This window comes from Agelaius phoeniceus, chromosome 6 (assembly GCF_051311805.1).
Source record: "Agelaius phoeniceus isolate bAgePho1 chromosome 6, bAgePho1.hap1, whole genome shotgun sequence".
NCBI classification, from domain to species: Eukaryota; Metazoa; Chordata; class Aves; order Passeriformes; family Icteridae; genus Agelaius; species Agelaius phoeniceus.
This window is the reverse complement of record NC_135270.1, coordinates 29,951,284-29,970,075: the sequence shown is the minus strand read 5'-3', so window position 1 is coordinate 29,970,075 and position 18,792 is coordinate 29,951,284. Positions and strand designations below refer to the sequence as shown.

At 45.3% G+C, this 18,792-nt stretch overlaps 1 protein-coding gene across 6 annotated transcripts in view; it reads left to right on the top strand.

Moving 5' to 3' along the window:
- The window catches only part of SMOC1 (SPARC related modular calcium binding 1), a 128,867-nt gene extending 116,246 nt beyond the window's left edge, over positions 1–12,621 (top strand). For 3 of the 6 annotated variants that reach the window (XM_054635525.2, XM_077180286.1, XM_077180283.1), the window contains 2 exons: positions 7,319–7,369; positions 9,060–12,621. In XM_054635525.2, the coding sequence (XP_054491500.1) occupies positions 7,319–7,369; positions 9,060–9,076 (68 nt within the window). In that variant the 3' untranslated portion in view covers positions 9,077–12,621. The remainder of the gene's footprint in view (positions 1–7,318; positions 7,370–9,059) is intronic. The other 3 variants (XM_077180282.1, XM_077180285.1, XM_077180284.1) reach the window with 3 other exon arrangements.
- The last annotated feature ends 6,171 nt before the right edge of the window (positions 12,622–18,792 follow it).

Below are 18,792 nucleotides of genomic sequence, written 5' to 3'. Positions count from 1 at the left end.
ATTGTTGATGTCCTTGGAAACTGTAGTTAAGATCAGGTCCCTTCTGAGTAATACCATGCTAACAAGATTCTGTTGTCTCAGCCATGCAGGTTGGATGATGTATGAGCCAGCACAGACCCAGGCCTTCTCTGGAGACCCTGTTTACTAACAGAAAATAATATTTATTTTCATTGCTAAATTCAGCATGCAGGAGAGTAGATGATGCAAAGAGAACAACTCAGAAAACAAGCACAGGGCTGTACTGTTGCCCTTTTTCAAACTTAAATTGTACTTTGAGATTGGTAGAGAAATAAGGCATGTGAATAACCTATTTTTCCTTTCTGGTTAGTGTCTGAGCAATCAACCCCCCCTCCTGCCTTTTCTTCCTTTTTTCATCTTCACCTCATCATCTGTTGGGACCTAAACCAAACTGATATTTTTGGAAATTTTAGGAATTGAAACAGTTCAACCCAAATTCAATAATTATCAGTCATTCTTGACTGTGGGCAGACTTGCTTGGCAGGAGAAGGCAAACAGGGAGATTCCAGGGGACTAATTTCCTGTGCAGGTGTTTTGGCTTTGCAGCTGTTGTTATATGTGTCACAGTAGTTGGGAAGGGTGGATAGCTTTTTTTTCTGCCATCTTAATCTTTCCTTAGTCCTTTTCTCAGATTTTGCACAAGTGGGAAGGGAGTCAGTACATTTGGGTGTTGGGAAGTTGCATTTTCTAGGTGCTTTGCAAGCATCTTTGTTACCATAATAAGCATATAGCATTACTTGTCGGCTGTGAGAAGCATTCAGCTTCCCTAGCCCTGTGGAGGTGTTTTTTTAGTCATCAGTACCTTACTGAGGAATGACATACCAAAATAGCAATCCTTAATTTTATTACCTTCCCAATAAGACGAATACGCCAAATGAGTTTTATTGCTATTTGGCCTGCAATAAGACTCTCTGGAATCTGCTGCCCTGGCCAACTGGATGTTCAAAATTTAGTTTATGGAAGGGGAAAAAAATCAAAGGGAGAGAAGAAAGAGAATGTGAAACTTTGAGCCCATGTGAAGGGGAGAGAAGGCAGTGTGACATTGTTGTGAGTGCCTGATTGTCCAGCTGTTTACTGAGAACACATCCTTGACCTTTCATGGTTTCCTCTGTTGTATGAGGACAGGACTGTGGTCAAAAAGGGGCTCTGATCTTACTCTGTCGTACAGCTCCACATACCTACTACAAACCTGATAAGCCTTGAGGATCAAAGATAAAGGGATAAGTTAAAGGACGGTGAGGACTAAAAAGCAGGGCAGGGGGCAGTGCAGACAGCAGGTACTAACATGGAAGAAAGAAGTGAGTGAGAGTGCTCCAGAGGTGCAGTAAACAAGTTTGTAATGCATCTTTTTTAAGAAGTTGTGAAGTTGTGAGGTGGTAGATGACATATTTTCTATGCTTCCTATTCATAAGAACTGCTAAATTTAGAAACAGTCAGTATCTTTGCCTTTGACATGGTCCTCCACAAATCCTCTCTAAACTGTAGAGAGATGGTTGGTTTATTAGGTGGATAAGGAATTGGTTGAATGGTCACATCCAGAGGGTGGAGGTCAACAGCTCGGAGTCCTGATGGGAATCAGGGACAAGTGGTGTCCCTTGGGATTCATACAGGACCAGTGTTATTTAATATCTTCATTAATGACATAGTGGGATTGAGTGCACTCTCAGCAAATTAGCAGATGACCAAGCTGAGTGGTGCAGTTGCCATGTCTGAATAATGGGATGCCATCCAGAGGGACATGGACAAGCTCAAGAAGTGGCCCCATGGGAATCTCATAAGGTTTAAGACAACCAAGGGCAAGGTCCTGCACATGGTTAAGGGCAATCCCCAATATCAACACAGGCTATGGATGAACAGATCCAAGCAGCCCTGCCCAGAGGGACTTGGGGGTGCTGGTGGGTGAGAGGCTGGACATGACCCAGCCATGGGCACTCCCAGCCCAGAGAGCCAAACGTGTCCTGGGCTGCGTCCAGAGCAGTGTGGGCAGCAGGGCCAGGGAGGGGATTCTGCCCCTCTGCTCTGCTGAAACCCCACCTGCAGGGCTGCATCAGCTCTGGGTGCCAGCACAGGAAGGACAAGGACCTGTTGGAATGAGTCCAGAGGAGGCCAGCAAGATGATTAGAGGGACAGAGCATCTCTACTGTGAGGAAAGGCCGAGAGCACTGGGATTGTTCACCCTGTAAGAGAAGGCTTGGGGTGACCCAACTGTGTGGCCTTCCAGTACCTGAAGGGAGCCTGTAAGAAAGAGGGAGAGGGACTTTTTACAAGAGCACAAAGTGACAGGACAAGGGAAAATAACCTCAAACTGAAACAGGGTAAGTTTAATTAGGTGTGAGAAAAAAATTCTTTACTGTGAGGGTGGTGAGAGCTGGAACAGATTGCCCAGAGAAGCTGTGGATGCCTCATTACTGGAAGTATTCAAGGCCAGGTTGGATGGAACTCTGAGTAGCCTGGTTTAGTGAAAAGTGTCCTTGCCCATGTCAGGGGGGTTGGAACAAGATTAACTTTAAGATGCCTTCCAACCCAAACCATTCTGTGATTCTGCCATCTTACCCTTTCTCTAACTTTCCTTTTCTGGACCATAGGTGCATGTAGTCAGTCCCTGTATTTTGCTGTTTGTTTCTTTCTCTGTACTGTGGCCTCCAAAGATCTGCTGGGGCTGAGGACACTGTGGATTCAAGCCAAGAGCTAGATTGAAAACCTTTTTCATTATGTACTTTCAGTTGTAAACTGCTAGTCAGAGGAAGACAGGACTTTTCATGGAAATGTTTCTGTTTCAACAAAAGCTTTGTTGGAAAGGTTCTTCTGGTCTAGCTTGGATGAGGAGGGGTTGGAGGGAGGCAAGGAAGGTTATAATTTCCCCTTGATATACTATTGGAATTAAATACCACTATAGCTGGATGGAACGTGCCTGGGCTCGTCCGGCCTTGCTGCTTGACCAGAGGCAGCAGCTGTGGTGGTTTCACCTCAGAGACACCTTTGCCTGGCTGGATGCTGCAGCGGGCACTTGGGACAGGTCCAGGCATGCAGGAGCTCAGGTTTACCTCTGGCGGAGAAGCTTTAAGGCGAGGTGAAGGAAAAGGAATCGGGCTCTGCTGGAGGGTTTCGATCCAGAGCTTTATTCCTGGCACACAGGCCTCTGAATGCAGCAACAGCTCCAACAGAATTACGGAACCGTGTGGTTGCCATGTCTTTTAACCCCAGGGGGAGGGAAGGGGTAGGGATCCCACCAACCAGGTAAAGGGAGGGGAAGTCTCAGGGGACAAATGACACCTGGATGGCCCAATGTCCCCAGGACTGAGAGGCATCTTTTGAACTTCGCCAATCACACAACACCCTTGCTGGAATGCCAAGATTGATGGACAGCAGTCAGCAGGGAGCAAGGGAGGGGAAGGGAGAAGTTATTGGCACACCTGGGGAAAGAACCGGGATCCTGAGACAGGCTATTACATCACACCGCAACATCGCACTTCATTACAACTGAACTTAGCTCAGATGTTCCAAATCCCGTTTGGGGGTCCAGTAGCACAAGGACTAAACTGAAGTGGGTCATCATTCAAGGTGAGTATGCCTCTTGCTAGGCAAATTGAACATTTATAATAGTTTTGAAAATAAAACATAATACAAATTTATAGTTCTTGGGATTCTGAAGAAAACAGATATTAAGCATTCTGCATTTTTGTCAGTGTTTTGCTTTTTTTTTGGTGGCCAGTTCCATCCAAACTTGGAAATAGAGCTGCTTAAAGGAAGCATAGAGCATAGATAACACATTACTGTTATGTGCTTCTCAGGACCTTGAGAGTCCAAATAAGATTTATATGTGGGGATTCAGCTAGGATATTTGTAAGGACAAACCTGAATCTGAGCTCCTTCCAGCTTAGAATTAAATCTGTTCGAGATGCATAGTTGTGTCTGTCTTCCCTTCCTCAGCAATCTCTTCATGCCTGCGGCTACTTAATATGTGAGCATTGCCAACCCATGGTTCTCCAGTGAGGAAGTGAGCTGCCCAGTCTATCAGAAACCCTTTCCTTTTCCATCCTTATGGTGACCAAAAAAGCTGCTGGCAAATCTGCTAGGTCTGGTGGCTGCTTTGCACAGCTCTTTTCCCTCTCTTTAAACCAGACTTGTTTTTATCAGGGGCTATGTACATGGAAAAATGCCATTCTTGGATCTCAGAATGGTGTGGCCATATGAAAGAGTCAGCCTTTGAGTGTTTGCGGAAGCCTGCAAATGGCTTCTTCAACTGGGGCAGAACAAGCAGGCAGGGCTTTTAGCTTGGAGTATGCCAGAAACAGTCTTTGCCATCGCTTGATCTAAGATTGTCTGTTTGAGGAATTGTGGAAGGAAAGCAGACTGATTTACAGCCTGTTAAAAGTTAGCATTCCTCAGCACAGTCTGCACAGCCTGAGTTAAGGGGGGAACCATCTGTGATCAAAAAACAAATGTATCTCTCTGCATTAGTCAAAAGGCAGGATCCTTGAGAGGAGATTGACACATATTGTAAAGCTTTGCTGGAATGTTACTGGACCCAAGATTAATTGGAGTTCAATTAATCAGGGCTGTAGATCTGAGTGAGGCTTATGCTAGTTGTGCTGGCTGCAAAATGTTGGAGTTGAGTTTTACCTCTATATTCTTCCAAGTTCAGGAGACAAAGTCAGCATTTTGTGCCTGCCCAAAGAGGAGCTAAGGGAATAAGCAGCAAAGAAATGTCCCTCTGCCAGCTGACGGGAAGTTCCCTTCTGCCAGCTCAGATCCTGTGATTGCTTTGCTGGTCCAAGAGCTTGTCAGATGGTAGGTGTTGGGCATGCTTCACAGGACATGAGGACGTCTGAGGTGGAACCCAGCCACCAAAAGCCAGTCCAGAAACAGGATTGAAATGTCTTAATTAAAAAGTGTATATGTGTTTAATTAAACAGAATGTCACTTTCTACTGAATCTGAGGAAATGTTACAGAAAGAAGGAAAAGTAGACAGACAATCTGAACAGCAGGTTTCATTCAGTGATGTTTTGGACCTTTCTTATTGCTATCTTCAGAAGTAACTGCATGCCTGGGAGGCTGGGAATGAGTTGCTCTATATCACTACTGTACAAGTCGTTGTGTGAGAGAAGGTAGCAAAGAGCAATCATCTGGGAAAGGCCTCTGGACCAGTGATAGAGAATAACAATTGTGAGTGGCCATGAGAAAACTGTAACCAGGTAATGACTGAATTAAAAAGGAATTTCAAAGTACATTTATGTGCTATTAGATTAGAATCAAAGGAGCTGTACTCATTCAGTGCTTGGTTTTGTTTGTCTTGTTAAGATCCTCCCCTCTGGAGCTTTGTAGAGGTGCTATAATTTGCCTTTAATCTTGACAAAAGTAAGTGATGGTATGAATCAGGACAACAGTATTGTGTTGAGAACATGAGATAAGGCTGTTTCTCTCCCCAGAAGGTGAAAGGTTTGCTCAGTATGTCTGAAGAATAATAATTTCCTATGAAAAGCTGCTGGGGTTTCCTTGGGGCTTTTTCTTTGAAAGACACCTAGCCTAATCCAGTGTGACTAGAACTGTTATCCAAGAGAGTGTACTTGTGAGGATGAGCAAATACTCAGCTTTATGAAACTTGCCACATGATGGGATGTTACCCCATAATGCCCAAGGGCTTCCCAGGTATATGTTAGTAACCCACGGTCACCACCTGCCATATTCCTTCCTCTCCTGTGTGTCAGCAGTGCAGAGTTACTGTGGCAGGGTTTTGCCTTCGACAGGTGCACATGGCTGGCCTGGTTGGTATGGCAGGCAGGCAGGGCAGTGCTCTCTGCCCCCAGCGCAGCAGGGGATGAGCCCCAGCACGGTTTCCCACACGGCTGCACGGGGCCATGTGCAGCAGTGGTTCAGTTCATACCAGCCATGGCAGGGAAGGATGCCCCGGCCTGGGGATCCCCACCTCTTTCCAAAGACAGGCAGTGCTCCCTCAGCTCTTTCCAAAGATCGGTTGTGCTCATGCATAGCGCTATGCTGCAGGCTTACCTGCACTGTGCAGTAAAGGTGAGAGGGTTCTCTTGGATGCCCTCTGGCTTCCCCAGGCTGCCAGCCAGGGCAGTGATGCACAGCCTGGCAGTGCCCTCCGGGGCCCTGGCAGCCACCCATGAAGGGCCCAGGCTGTGAGTGCCAGTCAGCCCAGGCAGATGCTCTGGCCCTGGCAGTGGAGCCTCTGCCCACGGCAGCAGAGCCCCGTTTGACACCGGACATCAGCGAGCCGCGGTTCTGCTGATCCGGGCAGGATGGGTGGATGTACCGGGCCGGTGTTCAGGGTCTTGGAATAACTTTCTGTGCTTACACAGTTTCTTATTAATGTCCTCTAAAGCAAACAGGCTGTGCTTTGTGACCTATTTCAGCCTTGGCCACTGACACCTTTTCTCCCTCTGGCTTTTTCTTCTCAGCAGCTCCATTCCTATCTTACAGCCCAGCCTCCTGGCCCTTGGGGCTTCCTGCACCTCACCCCTGCCCTCTGAGCTTCTGCCCATCTTGCTTCTGCACAGAAGAAGCATGTGCAGTAGAGTACTTGATGAGCAGAGCAAGCTGTGCAGTCAGGTCATGTGCATGCACAAATCAAAGTTATGGAGTGGAGGGTGGCAACAGGCTTACTGCTGCTGGCTGGGAGCAGGAGCTCCCATTTTCAGCTCGCCCCTCCTCTGACATCAGAGGAAGCAGTTCACAGGAAGTGTGGCATAATTTCAACAGCTCCTGTAATCCCTGAGCTGTCTGTACCCAGTGCAGAGGCCCTTGCCGTGAGCTCCATCTGGTGTAGGGTACGTGTACCTGTTATAACACAGTCACAGTTCTGCCCTTCTGCCAGGTATAAGTTCAGGTCTTTGACTTTAGGCACTTGTTTGTTTGATTCAAGTGAAAGATTTAATAAACCTGGGCTGTCTGTATTGCCTGTACCTTCACTCTCTTCTGTCTTCCTCCTTTCTACATGGCATTATTTTGCTTGCTTGGGGAAACTTCAGGATACTACTTGCATCCTTCCTTTCTTCTTTCTCCATCTACTGCTCAGTTTAACCTTGTAATTGTTGTTTCTTGCCCACGCAAAACCTCTGGATTTCATTATACTCAGCTACTACAACACCAGGTATTTAAAATCTCTCATCTCAGGCACACTGGTTAGACTCTTGCACATGACTCCTGTTGGCAGGACTTGCTGTGAGCATGCTCCGAGTAGGTGCTTTGAACCTGCTCTCTGGCAACAGACAAGGGAAGGCTCCTTTGTCATGCCATGGCATTTACTTCCTTTAATGTGGTTCTTGGATTTTACAGGTAGCCTGAGCAGTTTGCCCAATGGAAAAAGACAAGGCCTTAACCCTTTCAGTGAGTATCTTGTCAAAATGTTTCTTTTTTCCTGTGATAAGCATGTATTGCAGAATTCATTCTCCCCTGTTCTCCTATGTTCATGAAGAGCAATATAGAAACAGCTGGAAACCAAAGTTGTTCTTAAGAGGTATAAATACACCAATGTGCAGCTCCATTGCATCATTTCAAAGTCCAGCTCTATGTCTTTTGCTGAAACAGACTATATGTTGCTAAGGAATTAGAATAGGATGAAGCAGCTATGGGATGACTCCTATCCTACTCTTCCTTCTTCTGTTGAGCAGTAATTTAGGTGATTTGTTGTGTTTACATTCCATCACTCCATCATGGACCAGTTCCCATGAAGATTGTTCTCTATCGTGGTAAAGGTCTGCTCTCCCAGTATTTTGGGCATTGAATCACATAGACCGACCCTTTCATCAGGCATGAACAATAACATCATTTGCTTTGCTTTTAGACTTGCAGCCTCGTGGTTTTGTTGGGTACTTCTCATTTTGGATTGTAAGAAGCAGTGAGAAGTTCTCCCCTGCCTGTATCTTCTGCTACTTGTTCTATAGCTGTCCTACATATGTCTGGCTAGACTCCTTTTTGTGTTGAGGAGACCTAGGCAGTGTATTTGTTTAGTGCCAGAAGTCTTCCTATACCTCTTGCTGTCCTCCTTGTCTTCCTAGGGAATGTATCAGGTCCTGGTGAGATGGACTGAACAGAGAGCTGAAGATAAAGATGAACTACACCTTGTGCATTGATGATGTGATGTTTCTTGGTGTGTCCTCCATTCTGAGTGTGTACTTGGTTTTTGCCTGCTGCTAAAAGATGAGCAGAGGCATTTGAACAATTGCTGTAGCTTCAGCCCCCTCCTTGTCACTCAAAGTGTAGGACAGGTCATCTGCACTCCCATGCTACACTGCACTTAGAGATATGGAAAACAATCTGTTGTTTTTATGAGCTGGTCATTGAGCACTGCAGGCACCTTTTGCAGAGCTGTGCAATTGATTGCAAATATGGCTACCTGAAATAATTTTGCATTTGACAATATTTGCCCTCCTGTGACAGGGCATGTTAATCAGCACTGATCTCACTGAGGCCTTTCCTTCCTTTTTCCCTCAAATCCCTACTTTTGCTGTCTCTTTAGCATGTTTTCATCTGTAATTAATCCACAGAGCTTTAGCTCTGATCCTATAAGAGCTTTGGTTCTTTAAGAACCTTTGGTGAAGGGCTTAACAGAAGCTTTCTTCTGAAGAAAGGCCTCCAAGACCTGTTTGTCTGCTAGAGAAGGAGGCTGATGGGGAGATGGTGGCAGGGCAGCCTGGCAGCAGTGGGTTTCTGCATCAGCTGTGCCAGGCAGAAGAGTAAAGCAAGGGATGTTGGACCAGTTGTTTCCCTGGACTGCATGCCCATTTCCAAGGAGGGGGAGGAAAGTGGTGTTTTGTGTTTAAAAATATGCCAGTCCCTAAGGCTTCATGTGACTCATTCAGTGCTTTTTCCAGCAAGGCTGTCTCATTAGCCCCTGGTTGTTTTCAGCCTCACAGCTTATTCTGGGATCTCAGCTTTCTGAGGCCATGGCTTCAGCAGAGGCTGTACTGGATCTTTATTGGTCAGGTTTCTTTTTGTTTTGATTTGCCTTTTTCTCTTACTTGTTCTGCTTCTGTTCTGTTTTTCCCTCCTTGCTCACCCCACCCCACTCTTTCAGTAGGTCGCCTGGTGTAGCAGTAGAAGACAAGAAGGAAAGACAGACAGGAGCTGACCCAAAGGAAGAAAACATCCAGTGACAGACGGACAGACACCTTGCTGCTTGTGAGCAAGCACGCAGCATCAGCAACATCCAGTGCAGCAAAAGTGGCACCCAGAACATTTGCACTTTTAAAAAATTGGTTTGGATTTTTTTAAAATTGCTTTTCAATGCCATTATCTAATACTTTGGAAAGTGGAGGGAAGCAGGATCATGACTTTTTAAAATTAGAACAGCTACTGATGATGTAAAATTGAGTTCACTGGGACTCAAAGAATTTTATATACTGTATATAAATATATATGTAAATTGTACAGTTGTCTTGTACAGGGGTTGGAGTCACTGTTCTGTTCCTCCCTTTGCTTTTGAAGGCTGTTAGGGTTAGAGGGACACTTTGCATATAATGGATTATAGTAATGCATTCATTTCTGCCACCAAGCCATCAGTCAGTGGTGAGCCTGAACAGCACCTCCATGCAGAAAGGAGCCAGTGTATCAGCATGAATTGTTCTTGCAGATGTGCACATAGTGCCCCAGATACCAAATGCTTCTTGAGGGCAGCTGAACCCCTTTTTTTACCATAAAGCTCTCTGCAACTTAGGCAATTGGGCTTTTGAGGGCACAGATTTCATGTAAGTATTGGTGCACTGCAAAGCTGCTTAAAGTAGGGATAGGAAAGGGTTCTATTAGGGATGTACAACAGTAGTGTGTGCACCTGTTGCAAGTTGGGCAGAAATTAAATACAAATACATTGCTATTCATGCTCAGATAACATGCTTAGCAAAGCTGCTCCGTGCCTCTGGAATCTAAAGCTGTAAGAAGGATGTGGGAGCCGTAGGCCTAGTAGAGTCAGTGGAGTGAAGTCTTGCATCTTCTGCTCTGACAAAGTGTTCATCTGTATGTTGTACAGCAATAAACATTTTGAGAAGCCTGCTAAAAGCAGCATTAGCCTGCCTTGTGCTTTGCTGAAGAGCAAAGGACATACTTGTCAGTGCAGACAGACACAATTGCTGCTGTCCCCAAGAGTCTGCTTTCCTTATGTTGCAGCAGTACAGCTTGGGCCATGCTCACTGGTGAAGGTCTGTCAGCAGTGACTTTCTTGTCCTTGGTGGTTGTGAATCCAAGCTCTGCTCCTGCACACTGGTGTGCCTGCCCACTTTGCCTGATTTGCTGTTGCCAGTACCTCCTGGGTACTGTGACATGGGGGTGTGATCAGCAGTAACAGTGAAGGCTTGGAGAGAGGAGTCTGGTGTTCTTGGAGGCCACAGGGGCTGTGTCAACCACTAGCAGTTTTGGTAGAGTTGTTTCTTTGGCAGGAGTGCCCATATCAACAATCCTAGATTTGGGCAGAGTGTGATGGGACACGCAGAGTTTTGCTTTGTGTATTTGAAACCACTGGCAGCACTCGCCTGTTCTGAGCAGCCTTCCACTTCTGACCTGGTGATCCTTCTGCCACTTATCTCTGGACCAAGAACCTGTTAGAAGAAACTGTAGTGAAGATGATGAAATGACATGCTAATATGAGATCACACCAACAATAACTTGTAACAGCAATAGGTAACAGTAGAGATTGGACTCATCCTTCAAGGCTACGTTGCTTTGGTAAAAGATAATACAATGCAACATCTTCACTCTGTCATGTCATTGTGACAATAGCATGAGAGAAATACATCACCAAAATAAAGTGTCCTGATGCAGTAAGTTAGTGCTTGTTGACAAAATGGAAAGTTAAATAAAATAAAAACTAACAAGCTTTTCTATAAACACCTGATTAAGAGTAGTAATAAGTCTTCCTCTGGGAAGTATATTGGAGCTAATTAAAACGTATGGCATGGTTAAAAACACTTCTGGTAATATCTGAAATGTACATCATACCATCATAGTACAAAGAAGTCATCTCTTATGCAAGAGCAGATCCTGCTGCTGGATCTTCATGGTTTCTCACATACAATGTATGTGCTTTTTTGGCCTGCAAGCTCCCACCTTCTTGATTGCTTCTTCTCTTGTTGTTCTTTGGGGTTGTTTTTTTTTTTTTTTTTTGTTTGCTTGGTTGGTTTTTTTGGGGTTGTGTTTTTTGTTTTGGTTGTTTTTTTGGTTTGTTTTTTTTTTTAATGCCCTGGGCACATCTTTTGTGTGTTGAAATAATTTGGTTTAGTGTATAGTTAGAAATGTCCATGCCACACTCACTAGTCCTATTGTAGGGAGTAAAGAATGAAACCAACTATAAAAAAACTCCTCTCCATTTTAATATTCTAGTTTTAGGAATTAAAAGTTCTGACAGCTGTGTTGGATGGTGTTTGGTGGTATGGAGTTTTTGGGTTTTTTTGTGGGTAGGGTTTTTCTTTGTTTGGTCAGGGTTTTTTTTTAATGTATAGTTCTATCCAGCAGAAACAGACAATTGGATGTCTCTAGGAATTCTATCAGCCAAACACTGGGGCTGGGAAATGCCCCACAAGATTGTGGAGGGACTGCAGAGCTGCTAAAACTCCCTGCATCTTCTGGAAATAAACCAGCCAGCCACCACTCCTGTGGTTGTTATATAACTCCTTCTGCTGACCTCCTTTTTCTCATCCTTGTGCCCTTCCCCTCCAAGAGGCCTGCACTCACATGTCATTTGCAACTGAAATTGGGTCAGTTCTTCAAGGAAGGCAAACAAGGGGTGGCTGTTGGTTAACTTTGGTATTTGTGGATATTCCTTTTGCTAGGCCAGGGCTGACTTTATGGATGGATTGGGGACCAGGCATAACATTACTTTCCTTTGTCACAAGACAATTCCAAGTCCCTGCATCTTGACTTGCTGAAATTGCATGGGTCTCTGAGCAGCTTCTGGCAACACTTGTACACTGCCATGGAAGGCCCAACCAGCATGATTGTGTAATGTCCAGGGAGAGATCAGGTTACTTGTTCTGAGTTTGTGTTGGAGGATTGTGCAGACCATTCTGGTCCTGATTGACATAGGCCATGCTATGAGCTGTCCAAGAACCTGTACTCATGGATGAGAGCAGTGCCTCAGCTGCCCGTTTTCCCTCTTGGTTTTATTGCCAGTCCACCTGGCTGCTGGGCCAGATCATCCTTATCCGGTGCTTGTAAGCAGTCTTTTGCTCTGCCTTGCATCAGTAGCATCTTCCTGAAGCTGGGACACAGGGAGTGTCAGTGTTGTGTCTGAAAGCAGACCTGGGCATGTGTCTCCTCGTTCTTCAAGTCCTGCTGGGCCTCTCCAGCTCTGCTTTGAATGACGGCTGTAAACGGCTGGGACAGAGAAGAGAACCAGGACTCGACAGTGCAAGTCATCTGTTTGTCCTGCCAGAAGTAAAAAATCTTTCTTTCTTGCTGATCTTCCAAGGGCATAGTGTGTTGTAGGAAATTGCATTACAGTGGGATTCATTTGTGGGAAGGCACTGCTTTCCATGGCCTGAGTTTATATTGAACTTACCTGCCCCAGCGCATTTCTGCCTATGGTAAATTTGTTAAACTGAAAGGCATCTGGTTTTGGTTTTGGTTTTGTAATAAAATAGATAACTTTTGCTCCAGTGTCTTGTGGTGGTTACTTGTTGAATCTTGATTTCCAGTTATTCCTACAGTGCTGTAGGAGAGGGAAGGGGACTTTGCTCCTTGCAGAGTCAAGTGTCAGTCGGTGGTTGGGTTTGGAGGTCTGTGATGTTTCTCCCCTGTGTGTAAACCTCCAGGCTGAGAAGAAGCTCCAGAGTGCATCTCTGTGGTTTGATGACAGCTGTCTGAATCTGCCCAGCCTGCTTAGAAAGGCTGTGAAGCTTCAGCAGGAGCATAGAGATGATTGTAGAAGGTGGGATGTGGGATCTTGTAGCACAGTCTCCCCACACCACAGGTGGGAGACAGGCTCTGGACCTTGCACGTCCTCACAGCTCCCTTTCACATGGGAGCCCCATACTTTACTTTGCAAGTCATGTCTTGCTACATGGGAGTCTGAAATAGTATCTTCTAGCTGTTGTCCAAAACCTTTTAATCCTCAAAGATGGTGAGTAACATGCCATGCTGGAAAGCTGCTGCTGTTTAAAAGATAGGTTTTTCTAGGCTACAAGGGAGTGCAATTCATCAGAGGCTGCAGCACCAGGTCCATGGCAGAGGAGGCCACACACTGATCCTTTCAAGTGCATTTGACCAGCTTTGTCATCACTGTCATTTCACTTGATCACATGTAAATCTTTGCAATGAATAAGAAGCCAACTCATTTATTGCACTTGGAAGGCAAGGCAGTTGCAGTCCCAGGGGAGGATTTCTGCTTGTATGGTAGTCACAGGCTGGATTGCTTGTAGGTTGTCAGAGAGAGCTCTGCTAAGTCTTTCAGTGCAAATTCAACAATAAAAGAAGTAAATGCAGAGGTGTGACAGCCACTGTGCCTCTGTCAAGAATGGACTGGCCAGCCCACTTAATTTCCTTGTATTACCAAGGGTAACAAGTTCTGGGGCTAAGGGAAGAGCAGTAGTTGTTATATCTGGGGTCCTGCAGGACTTAACTAAAACCAGGAAAAGGATATTTTGAAAAAGAAAAGACCAATTCCTTGGCCATGCTTCCTGCTTCTGGAGTTAATGTAAGGTACCTCAAGAGGCCTTCACCCTTTCCCTGGCAGTGCTGCCATTCTGTGGGCAAGTCAAAAGGACTGAAAATCGCTTGCTTCTGCCTCTGCTTCCAGCAGTGATACTGCCATTCTCTTCCTTCTCCTCCAGCCTTTTATTCTCTTATCTGTAACAGCATAAGTAACATAATTGACCTGCAGAATGTTGACCTTCTAAATTCTCAGCAGCCACCCCTTACAAGCCATTTCAGGCAAAATACCTTGGAAACTGTTCAAAAGCTGATATTAAATTGGACAGAACATCTGCAAAATTATGCTCCTTAGTTTGGAAAACACCTTGAATAGGAAATGGGTTAAAAAAATGCCAGCTTAGGAACCAGGAGTCTTAACAGCTGAGTGTTTTGTATGGAGTGTTTGCCAGAACACCCAAGACTGGCTTTGGGAAGCAATTGTGCTTTTTGTAATTCTGCTGAGGGCTTTTTTTACTGATGTTAATGGTAGGTTTTGTTTTTCAAAGGGACCTTCCCTGTGCACTCCAGGAGTTGTCTAGCTTTGGTTCAGAAACACCACAAATTCTATGCTGTGTGTTGTAGCACAAACCTATATCCCTCCCCATCTCCTGCAAAAGTATAAATGAACATTTATTCCACATTATATTTTCTTTCAGCACATTGGCACTGGGCCAAGGAGAGGGGCCATGGCCCCACCGTGTGCTCATTCAGCCCACACCCAGAGCCCAGGCAGTGGCGGTGGGTGGCTCTCTGCCCCAGCTGAGCTAGACCTGTGCTGTGCTGCAGGCATGGGGTGCACACTGGGCAATGAGGGAGGCAGCTGCTTGTGGTTCCAGTGGAGACTGAGGTTTCCACACCTTGCCTCCTCTCTGGTGCCAGCAGGAATAACTCAGGTCTCCTGCATCCAATTCACAACTAGGTGGCCCTAGTTTGGACCTCAGAGAAGTTTCTTGGTGCAAGATCCGGAAGTCTGAAGTACAGATGAATACAGCTCACCTTATTAAAATAAAGAAATTCAATCCCAGTATAAAACAGATCCTTAACTCATTGCCTTATGGTGTGTGAACAAAGGACTCTGGTGAAACAAATTCTGTTTGTAGCATCTCTCTGCTGTGCTTCAAGCACTTTAAAACTGCAGTTTGAGTGTCCAGTGTCCCATTGCACAGCACAGCCCTGGCCTTGCATAGCACTAAATGCCACTGCTATCTCCCTCAGTCATGATTTTGGCTGGGACCATTGAAGGGATTCCTGCTGGCTTCACCCTGTCAGAAGAGGGCTGACACAGCATCTGGCTGAGGAGAGAGCTATTTCTGAAGTGACTTGGATGTTCCCACTCTGAGCTGGCAGGTTGTCTCAGAGAAAGCTGCATGAAGGTGGTTGAGGCTGGATTGTTCACCTGCAGCCCAACATGAAAGTGAATTTTTGCATCTCTGGAGCTATTAAAATTGTTTCAAGTTAATGGTTTAAACTGCAAAAATTATGAGAGGACTTTTGCCCGCTCTAGGAGACTGCAAAGAAACCTTGTCCATCTGCAATCACAGAAGTCCACCCCTCCCCAAATATGCCTGCTAACTGGAATTTGGACAATGACAGGAATTTAGGATAAAGGGGATACTGTTGTCCAGTCATCCCACGTCTGGGGAGAAAAATGCATTCACTAGTGACACTGGAAGAGAGACTGGAATGCTGATGGCTCAACAATCATGGGGCAAGCTGCAGGTGAACAATCCAGCCTCAGCCACCTTCATGCAGCTTTCTCTGAGACAACCTGCCAGCTCAGAGTGGGAACATCCAAGTCACTTCAGAAATAGCTCTCTCCTCAGCCAGATGCTGTGCCAGCTCTTTTCTGATAAGGAAAGAGGCAAACCCTGTGAGGAGGGTACTGTCTCTTTGTCCTTACTCAAGTGAACTCAGCTAACTCCCCAGCTGGGGAAGCACCAGGACATTCATACATAGCCTGAAGGTTTTGGGCCATACATAGCCCCTAATGGGCCATAATGGAATCAACTTCCTGATGTTATGGGTGGGTGTATTGTCTTAGAAGGTGTCAAAGACTCCTGAACTGATCCACAACATTACCTCATCCAGTTAAAACTCCCTGCCCCAGGGGAGGTACCAGGGTGTTCCTACCTGAACGGGAGTGAATATAAATCCAGCAGATGTTGTGTTTTGGGGATTTCACGCCACCACTTGTTCGGGAGTTCCCCCACCACATGATGGAGTCAGTCTGCAACTACCACTTTGACCAAGAAACATGAAAATTGCAACAACCAAGTCTCATTGTGAGGTCTACAGGTGACATTTCAACTCTTATCCTTCCCTTCTCTTTCTTACCCATTTTCTTAAGCAGTATTTTTATGCTTTAGTATTGCCATATACATACATACATAACAATGACAAAAATGGCTGTTTTACAATGCAACCAAATGGTTCTACAATAAACTCTACATGTGTGTATTAACAAAGACCACTCATTCAGTGTCATTTCACTCCACTCAGTCCCAAGAGACCTATTAGCAAGAACCTGGGCTACCCTTGCCTTCTGCAGTGGGTTCTAACACAAGTGTTGAGATGTCTGCTGCAAGCTTTTTCTCCTCAAAATGCACTTGGATACCAGACCTTGGTAATATCAAGTACTTAGACTCCAAAAAACCGAAACATCAAATACAAATTAATTCAGAAAACTCATAGGCAGGATCTGTGAAGAGATGTCCTAAATGATAAAAGAGATCTGGGGACTGATAAAAGGAGTCATAGTCCAAATAAGAAACTATCTTGCTGCAAGAGAAATGAAGTGTAAGTAGAGATCAATAAAGTGGATCAAGAGCTCTTCAACATCCTGAAGCATAAGAAGAAAAAATATGAAATGTGGGATGGGTGCTGGAGCATTGCAGACTACACGTGAGCTGCCAGGAGACTTAGAGAGAGCATGGCAACATCACCTAACTGGTGACAAAGGAAATCCTAGAGAATTACAGACCTGATACCTCTCTGTGAAAACCTCAAGGAGCAAGTTACTGACCACTTATTCTCTAATCCTCTAAAGATTAATAAATTTGTAAATAGATGGCAGGAATGGGTTTGTTGAGGTTTCACTAAGGACAAATAATTTCAAACTAATTTGATTCCATTCTTTGACAGGATAACTCGCCTTGTGGCTGGGGGGAACAGCACTGGATGTGATATGTCTTGACTTTGGAGAGGCTTCTGGCACTGTCCCAGAAGACATTCTCATAAGCGAACCGAGGAACTGCAGCCTATTTAGATTCACAACACGTTGAATTCAGTGTCAAAGTCAGAGAGCTTTCTGGGGAGATCTTCCCAGTTGTGGTCCAGAGTCCAGATCTATTCAGTATTTTCAGCAGTAGCTTTTAGAAATTGCTTTGCTATAAATTTTCCTGGTGATACCCAGTGTGGGGTGGGGTCCTGGGGGAGGTGTCTGTCACCACCTATGGAGGGTAGTACATGAGTGGTTGATAATTTGAAGAAACAATCCCAGTCAACAGGATGAGTTTCAGCAGATGCATGGGATAACCCTGCCATGAAGCAGCTGTGAGAATGTGCAAACAAAGCGAGACCCACTGGGCAGCAATCCTGTAGAAGTGACTTCTCAGAGGCTGGGAAAAGAAAAAGTGGAGAACCTGAAGGACTGTGGTACATACAAAATCCTCTTACCATAAGGATAATAGTGAGCTGTTTTCTATGCCCTTGTTAATGAAACAAGAAGAAAAAAAATTAGCAATGCCAACAGAAACCCTGCATTTGGCTTTGCTTTTAGTTTCTGCCCAAGATGTTCCATAAGAAGAGGAGGCAATCAAATCTCTGGTAGCTTGAAGAGCTTATTTGGACACCCCTTGTGTTAATAGAGACACAAAGGTGCTCTCTACAATATGAACATCCTTAGTGCCAAGGCTGTGCCATGGGGACTTTCTGAGAATACTTTTGAAGCTTTTGTGTTGAGATTTTATTCCCCCTACAGCTTTTTCATGCATACAGGTTGTACTCATAATTCCCACAGGATGGAATCAGTGTTTTTGTAATGGAAGCTTATTTTCTTCAATATCAGAGGCATCTTCCTGGGAAGGTATTTGTAACTTCACAACTTATACCCTAAAAAAAAAAATCTGTTTGAAGGGTTTATTTCTTTAATTCACCCAAATTTCACATGTGTTTCAAAGTACTTCTTAGGCCTGTGAAGTTTTTTGTTGTGTTCTTGAAACTGGGCCCATTTCTGAGTGCATGCCCAGCAACAAGTACTAGGTAGGTCATGATTATTCTTTTAGCCACAGCTGCCACTGAGCTCGCCATGTACATGGCAACAGCAATGGTGCAACCTGGGGCATGGGTGAGTGCTTACATCTAAGTGCAGTGGGAGCATCTGCTGAGCTCATCCACCTCACATCATGCCTTTAGACTCCATATCTGAGCTCAAACAGACTCCCCAGGGCACGTGTAGGTAAGTGCAGTGTGGAAAAGGCACCAAGGGTATCTGCTGTTGGCAGTGGGGCAAAAATATGAGCAAACCCCACCAGCCACCTGCAGGGATGCCCTGAGGCCCTTGGGTCTGCTCTGCCCCTGCCACCTACTTTTGGCCAAAGTCCAGACCTCCTGGGTGAAGGGAAGGCAGGGAGGAGGGATAAATTCACTCATGGTGTTAATTATCTATGTATTTTAAATGACTCATTTAAATACCAGGAGGTGCTTAATCCCCTCCTGTGACAGAGGCAGGTTGGGAGCACAGTGTGTTCTGCTGGGCACTGGCACACACAGCTCTGTCATTAGCAAGCTGGCTGCTGCTGGCACATACACACGGATGACAATGTCATTAAAAACATTTTTTCCATCTAATACTCCAAAGGTTATTCTTGGTGACAAGTGCTTTCCAGCTTGTGGCCAGGGCTGAGCAACTGCTGCTTCCATTTGTGCAGACCGGCTCCTGCACTGAATCCATATTCAAGCATGACCAGGTCTCTTGGATGCCTTTCTGTTATCTCATCTACATCTACACCTATGTCCTATGGTGCTGTCAGGTGGATGAGATGAACTGAGGTCTTGCTGACTCTATTTATCTGACCAGTGTCCAGGTACAACAGAACTGGGTGTCCTCCAAAATGCTTTCCCAAGGCAAAGGG